The sequence below is a fragment of the Trichophyton rubrum genome, assembly GCF_000151425.1.
Source record: "Trichophyton rubrum CBS 118892 genomic scaffold supercont2.9, whole genome shotgun sequence".
NCBI classification, from domain to species: domain Eukaryota; kingdom Fungi; phylum Ascomycota; class Eurotiomycetes; order Onygenales; family Arthrodermataceae; genus Trichophyton; species Trichophyton rubrum.
In genome coordinates this window covers 944422-951325 of record NW_003456420.1, presented here as the reverse complement: position 1 = coordinate 951325, position 6904 = coordinate 944422, and the positions used below count along the sequence as shown (strand labels likewise).

At 45.5% G+C, this 6904-nt stretch overlaps 4 protein-coding genes across 5 annotated transcripts; 2 read left to right on the top strand and 2 right to left on the bottom strand.

Moving 5' to 3' along the window:
• Positions 1 to 32: 32 nt before the first annotated feature.
• On the top strand, positions 33 to 677 carry TERG_07334 (uncharacterized protein; the record flags this gene model as incomplete). The annotated part of the gene is made up of 3 exons (XM_003232441.1): positions 33 to 119; positions 206 to 317; positions 403 to 677. 3 exons carry the CDS (start codon positions 33 to 35, stop codon positions 675 to 677), a joined length of 474 nt encoding a protein of 157 aa, XP_003232489.1.
• Positions 678 to 1278: 601 nt separating this feature from the next.
• TERG_07333 (uncharacterized protein) lies at positions 1279 to 2109 on the bottom strand (the record flags this gene model as incomplete). The annotated part of the gene is made up of 1 exon (XM_003232440.2): positions 1279 to 2109. The coding sequence occupies one exon, from the start codon at positions 2107 to 2109 to the stop codon at positions 1279 to 1281; it is 831 nt and encodes a 276-aa protein (XP_003232488.2).
• Positions 2110 to 2729: 620 nt separating this feature from the next.
• Positions 2730 to 4500, bottom strand: TERG_07332 (uncharacterized protein). The gene has a single exon (XM_003232439.2). The coding sequence runs from the start codon at positions 3820 to 3822 to the stop codon at positions 2968 to 2970; it is 855 nt and encodes a 284-aa protein (XP_003232487.1). The 5' UTR covers positions 3823 to 4500; the 3' UTR covers positions 2730 to 2967.
• A 27-nt stretch (positions 4501 to 4527) lies between these two features.
• TERG_07331 (uncharacterized protein) lies at positions 4528 to 6763 on the top strand (the record flags this gene model as incomplete). Of its 2 annotated transcripts, XM_003232438.2 has the most annotated exons (4): positions 4724 to 5198; positions 5261 to 5650; positions 5714 to 5788; positions 5845 to 6763. In XM_003232438.2, 4 exons carry the CDS (start codon positions 4724 to 4726, stop codon positions 6660 to 6662), a joined length of 1758 nt encoding a protein of 585 aa, XP_003232486.1. In that variant the 3' UTR covers positions 6663 to 6763. The 2 variants fall into 2 exon arrangements, with proteins under 2 accessions (XP_047604741.1, XP_003232486.1); XM_047748753.1 differs by having other exon boundaries at positions 4528 to 5198; positions 5261 to 5788.
• Between the last annotated feature and the right edge of the window lie 141 nt (positions 6764 to 6904).

The window sequence follows — 6904 nt, the reverse complement described above, 5'->3', positions numbered from 1 at the left end:
CTACCAAGCATGTCCTTGCATTCTTAGACATTATGCCTTTAACGAGGGGACATGTGCTCGTTACTCCTAGACGGCATTATCAGAATATGCGTCAAGTTGGCATCCATGACGCAAAGCAGGTTAGTTCCCCCCCTTTACAATGCTACCTATGTGGAACTATAACAAACTATACTACGCACGGGATAACTAAGTGACTCACTACTAGCTTGGTCAATGGCTACCAATACTCTCTCGAGTGATTGTTCGAGCCGTCCTAGGTGAAGGCAAGGACAGCCGAGGGGACGACCAGGGGAATTGGAACATTATTCAGAACAATGGTTTGTTTGCACGCCTGTTCCTTTCGGGTTCCAGGGCTTTTAGCTGCAGCGAAGTCTGCCAAGCACATGTCTGATAACATCTTAGGTATACGGGCATCTCAGACGGTTCCTCATGTACACTTTCACATCATACCTAGGCCTGCGACAGGAGCTGATGCACCTGCTGGAGGGAGCTGGGTCATGTTCGGGCGCGGCCAGAGGGATGAGCTTATGGATGATGAGGCGGAGGAGCTAGTGGTTCTATTGAGGGATGAGTTAGCAAGGGAAGTAAGGAGAGTTAAGGAGGAGGAAGGCGTTGATTTGGATGATTGTGATTGTGGAGTAGGGGATGGGCACATACTGCGATCGACCAAGTTGTGAATTCTAGAAGTTACAAATACCCGTACTTTTTATTTTTTTCTAACGCAATGAAGAAATTAGCCATTTATGAGCTAGCTTTCTCTTCCATGGCAAACGATTCGAAGTACTTAGGTTGAATTAGCAAAGGCCTTCAAAAGAAACTGTGAGGTTGGTGGCTTACTCTTCTTCTAAACGGGTTTAATTCGTCGGCGTTCCCTCTTGGTACCTCTTTTCGCTCCCTGCGGGGTGTAGATGGTACTTCACTATCGGGCAATCGTCTATACACAAGTAGTCGCCGCGACCCTAACTAAGGTTAGCAACACCGTGCTTTATAAATATATAAATTGGAGGCTTACATTTGTTAAAAGGCTGCACACAAGAATCAAGATGTTCAAGGCAGGGATGTTTCGGAATTGCAAGCTCAACGTCGTCTTCATTCGCAGTTGGCATCCATAGCGATATCCTGCCGTTGACCACTAGTGTCTGAGCAGCAAAGTCAAGTATATCATCAAGCATTGCATCAAATGCGTAGGGGCGCTTAGGGAAAATGTAATTCTCCCTCCTGTCGACTCACAAAGTTAGCTTTAACTGTTCCAATGCTCTGTTAGGGTAAGGGGTAAGTTTACTTGTACGATGGAACGCCCTGGAACATCATCAGTTCTCCCTTTCGACTATCATCCTTATGCCCTAGGACTCTCAGCCCTTCTCGTACACCATATGGTGGGTCGCATATAATCCCATCAAATATACGGGTGCTTCGAAGAGGTGTGTTTGTCAAATCGGAAGTAAATGTGTCCAGGAATCTGGATAGCAGTCCATATTGTTTGAAGTTCGCTATGACTCCAGTTTCAGTGTTGGAAGTAGCCTCTTTCCCACGAAAGCTGCGCCCGTCAATATCAGATCCGCAGGTCACTGCTCCAAAATGAGCAGCGGCCACGAGAAAACTCCCTGTTCCCACAAAGGGGTCATAAAACAACTTTCCTGGCGCTGCATGCGTCATGTTGGCGGATATCAAACTGAGCTCTGCATCCATGGAAGTAGTACTGATATACTTGCGTTTCTTCAAGTTATAAGTGTTGATCTCCGTCCGGCCACCCTCTGTAACCCATCGACCGAGGTAGATACGTTTGAGTACCGGCTCAGTATGTGTTTTTGGATTTCCTGAAGAAGCAAGTTGGTGAGCGAACTCTTCAAATACACAGAATTTCTCGTCGGCATCAACCATCTTTATGGGTCCCTCAAAGGCCAAAAATGAAAAGGACTCGATGATCTCGTTCCTCTCCTTTGCTGTTCGAGTTGATGCATAAGTGTCCACGTGAAATTTAAAGGAAACCGTCTTATAATCGGGCCATCTGGACTCTGTGCGGTGGCGTACATCTGCTCTCAGCAGGTCGTAGGTATCTCCCTGGCCCCAGAGTTCATATATGTTTTTGGCCAAAATGCTGCGGCGCATGAGAGCACGGGCAGCTTCTTCATTTGCAAGTCTTACTATGCAGAATGGAGTCTGCACACTAGTATTAGAACATAATCCCCCTGGTATAATTATCTAGTTATAATTATTTACGTGGGGACGCACATACAAGATCGTGGTAAACTAGAAATTCTATCTCAACCCCAACCAAGCTGGCTAGAGCTGTGATTTCTGCTTTGCGAAACGATTCATGGCTCTGAGCAAACCGAATTAAATAATCAACCATCTTAAAACACTGGTATAGCCAGCGGGTAGTCTCCGAGGGTGCTTGGTATCCTTTCAGCAATGGATTCTGCTACCGTGCAATGAATTGAATATAAAATCTCTTCAACTAGTTACATGACTAATAATCCCTAGCCCCACTATAAGTCAGCTAACTAGTTGTCAGGATGTAGCTTAGTCTGCCTGCATTTGTATTTATAGCGCTGAAAACTCTTCATGTAACTATATCTTATCAGACTCAATTTGAATACATTTTATATATATATATATATATATATATATATATTTGTTCTTATTATTGATTTAACCAATTATATTTACTACTACTACTTCTATTTTAATCGTTGGAGCGAAGCAAAGATTATTATATTTCAAATAATTCAAATAATAGATACATTTATATATTCGTTCTCATTATTGATTTAACCAATTATATTCGTTGCTGCTGCTTCCGTTTTGACATTATCTCACAAGCGAGGTAATTAGCCGTGAATGATATTTATATTATATTAGGGTGATAGAGTCAAGGGTGACATCTAAAGGTACGACACCAGTAACTAGTTAACTACTTGGTTAGCAAGAGGGCAAACGACAAGTATTCTAACTTAGCTTAAGGAATCATGAAGCTAGCCCCATGTCGGCCCAAACATTCTCTGCAATTTCCAGGAGCTCTGCTGGGGAGAAAATAAAGTCGCCTTCCCCATAGCTGGGGTCAGGGTCTCGAAGTAGCATATCCTTGAACGGGAGGGCTATATCCATCCCCTCCAGTCGAGCGGGATTCCCATGTTGGCCTCTGAAAATGTTCAAGGTGCTAAGGGCCCTGGCCTCTGGCCGGGGATTCTGCCTGCTCGGCGCAGCACCACGCTCCCACAAGGTGACATAGACATTGCCAGATACCCTTTTAATGTCAATTGTAATCACTTTCAGCACAGCCCTATTAGATTGGTACAGCCACCACCACGCGTCGTCCTTGACTTTTTCCCTTGACTCTGAAAATGCAACTTCAAGAACAACAGTTGGCCATTTTATATCGGTTTCCGAATATCGTTGGCGCGGACCCCACGAGCCGTCTGGCTCTTTTCTTCTATTTCGCGTTTCTATGGTGGTGGTTCCTCTTGATGATAGTAAGCGCCAGACCCCCATCTCCTGGGCCTTCAAGATAACTAGGCCGCTAAACCGGGTGCCGGCCTCTTCGTGGGGAGCAGTGGGCATGGTTATGGCTAGTTTTTGAGTGAGTGTGTTATAATCAAATCTTCCAAATCCTGCACTGTCAAGCTTGTCGAAGTCGGACTCTGATACGTGTGTGAAAATGGCGTAAGGGTTGTCCTTGTGTCCGGCTAGAAAGCGATCATACTCTCGACCACAAACTATTCTCGCGTCGTCTAACCCAAGGTATCTAGATTCACTTGTATCCAAGGAAAGAGCGGCCAGAGCCACCTCGCCCGTTTCTTCCTGCTCTCCTCCATGATTCATTGTCCTTGCTATTTTTAGATGCTGTGCTGATTGACAGTGACGATGCTCCGGCTCGCTTGCAGTGGGCTGGCACTGTAACTAACTAGTTAGCCAGGGCAATTTGCAACGGACAGGAATTTTTTGTTCTCTCAAAGACGGTAACAACGACAGGACAAGCGAGGAAGAAGAACGGGGGTTGAGGAAGTGTTAAGTAGTGCTTCTAAACCACCTATGACGCCATTGAACTCTCCGTTGCTTTACTTAGCCTGTAAGTGTTTGGTTGGTTTAGTAAGGGTAGGCACTAGGTAGTTGTATGGGACGTGCTTCAATGCTTCATCAAGAATTATATATTTAAGAGGACGTGGTTCTTCTTCTTCGTCCTGATTGATGTTGTTATACACCGTAGTTGTTGTTGCATCTCCGTCGCGAGAATAAGAAGCGACATCAATTACTAAGCTATGGTCTATTTAAATTTAACGGTGTCACATTATGCACACCTAAGCTGTCCAATCAGAAGCTCTTAAAGTCGAGAGAAATTGTCCAATCCCAAGCCTTCCAGCAACTTCCGAAGACCACTTTATGGAGATTCACTTCATCTCCCCCAAGCAATTACTGCGACTATGAATGACTTCCTCTTGACTCACTCTTCCTCTGTATTTATTATTTATTGTGCTCGTAAATGCAGACGGCATGGCTCGGGGTGCTCGCTAAAAGGGGCCGCCGATGACATCATCTGGCATTAAGCTTAATAACGGCAAAGCTTAATTAGTTAGTCAAGCTACGAGTGGCAACCTGCTTTTACCTTTTGTATATATATCGCGGAAGCCATCCATGGATAAGTGAACCGCAGAGCCCACTTTCGAGCGTTCTACTCAGGCACACCCTCCAAGGGCCTTTATTGATGTACCTCCTTATTGTGTAGATGGACCGTAAAGAGGATACGCCGGGTCCCGAGGCACCAGGGGCATGCCCAAGCTCGTCCCGCTTGCTGGCTCCGCCAACCCGTCCTCCCAACTCTCGCAGACCCAGCATCCGGATACGCCATTCCTCAGTATCTTTGACCGGAGAGCCCATAGCGCGGACTACAAGCCTAAATCCGGAACCCGTGAAGCGTTCCGACGACGATGTGGTTGCCTCGAGACGGAGAAGCAGTTCGGAGCCCCAACGTCCCAATTTCGGCAACGATGGGGCTGCTGAATATATGCCTATGACAACGGTGGCGGAGGAAGGGCCAAGCAAATACGCGCAGATTGAAGCTGGGCGTGGAAGATGGAGGTCTGCTAGCGCCTCGGCGATGTCGTCGTTACGTCTCGCAAAAGCAGGCCAGGAAGGCGTGGGAAACGTGAATGATGGCAAAGAGTATGATTCAAGGGTTGTCAATTTACTTGACGTTGTTGGTAGGTCTTTATTTACTCTGGATTTAGACTATTTCAAGCAAGCTAATATCTCCGGCTATAAGACCCCGAAGTCTCGACTCTCACGACGCTCACCAATGTGCAGAATTCGCTCTTTGTACCAGACTTAGGACGGTTTGTGAACCGCCAGCCGACCTACAATCTGACACGACCTCGGAGTGACTCTGTGGAATCAATAATATCGGCTGTATCTGAAGAAGAGGAGGAAACTTCTACTTCGGATACGGAGGAGCCACCTAGAGCTAAGCGGACTGAAACAATAACATCCAACCTCAGTGTATCACGTTTTGCTGTCCTGCCGGAGGGCACCACTCTAGACGGCTGGGATCCGTCAGACAAGTGGGAAATTAATGACCATGTCAGGCATATGTTACACTCTCGGAGGTCCAAATTTAAGCGCGGGATGAAAGGGTTTTGGCAGTATGTTCAGAAACGTGGGTATATCCTCCTAACGCTTGATTATAGCAAGATGGAGCTAATATCTATATTTTGGCTAGCTCTTGGGTTCCTTGTTACTTTATATGCAATACTAATTACATCATTTGGTCTTGCATGGGTGTTGTTCTTGATCGGTAGGTCTTATCCCATTTCCGAACCTGCTATTGACTCCTAACTAAAAAGATACAAGGCTGGATATATGTTGGAGACCGCCAGTTATACGCTATCAACGTTATAGATAATGTCCTTGTTGCACTTTTTGCCATCGTTGGCGACGGTCTAGCTCCATTCAGAGCCATTGATACCTACCATATGATTTACATTGCTTACTACCATCGACTAACCTGGAGACTTCGCCGGAAACAAGATTTACCAAAGCTCAAAAACCCAAATGATCTTCCGGAAGCCCCGTTGGAAGATGTAATCAGATCAGCTGCTAAAGAAAACGAGATTGATATGGAATTGGCAGCTAGAGATGTTATGACTAACGATAAGGAGGCTGAATACTCAGTTTTGACCCCTGAGCAACAGAAGAAACTAACTCACCATTCAAACAAATTCTCCAAATCCCATACATTTTATAAGCCTCATGAGACAACAACTCATCATGCCTTTCCTGTCCGGCTGCTCATTGCCGTCGTTATATTATTGGATTTCCACTCTATTTTTCAAATAACCCTCGGCGCATGCACTTGGGGTATTGACTACCGAGTCCGCCCCACCGCCCTAACGACAACCATCCTTTGTTTATCTATATCCTGCAACATAGCATCTGGAATTGTCATTATGGTCGGTGATCGAATGACGAGAAAGAAAGAGGTGATTGAGAAGATCTTGAGACAGCAGCTCACTCAGGAGGCAATCAAGAAAGTTGAGAAGAAGAAGAAGAAAGAAAAGAAGAAGCTGGAGGAAAAGGCTGCTGCGAACTGTATACACGAAGAAGATGAAAGGGAGGATAAGATCGAAACCTCTGTTGATATTGAGAAACATAAACCGCTGGCGGGATGATACGTTTTTGTACATGATGTTATTGGTTTCTTGTTTGGAAAGAATTCTAGTATATACAATTAATGAGTCCGGGCTGTTGCGGCCGGTGATGAAGGGTCTATCTCTTCCATAAGCTGACCAGTGGGATGTGTAGTGAGATAAGATGACTAATACAAAAACTGACACTAACTAACTAGTAACGTAGTTATAACTTTAAGGCGATGGCCAAACGCCAGCTCCGATATCTCGTCAAGCGATACTAC

Coding starts and splice junctions, on each gene's coding strand:
- TERG_07332 (XM_003232439.2), bottom strand. CDS start 3,822: ATGAATCATGGAGGAGAGCAGGAAGAAACGGGCGAGGTGGCTCTGGCC.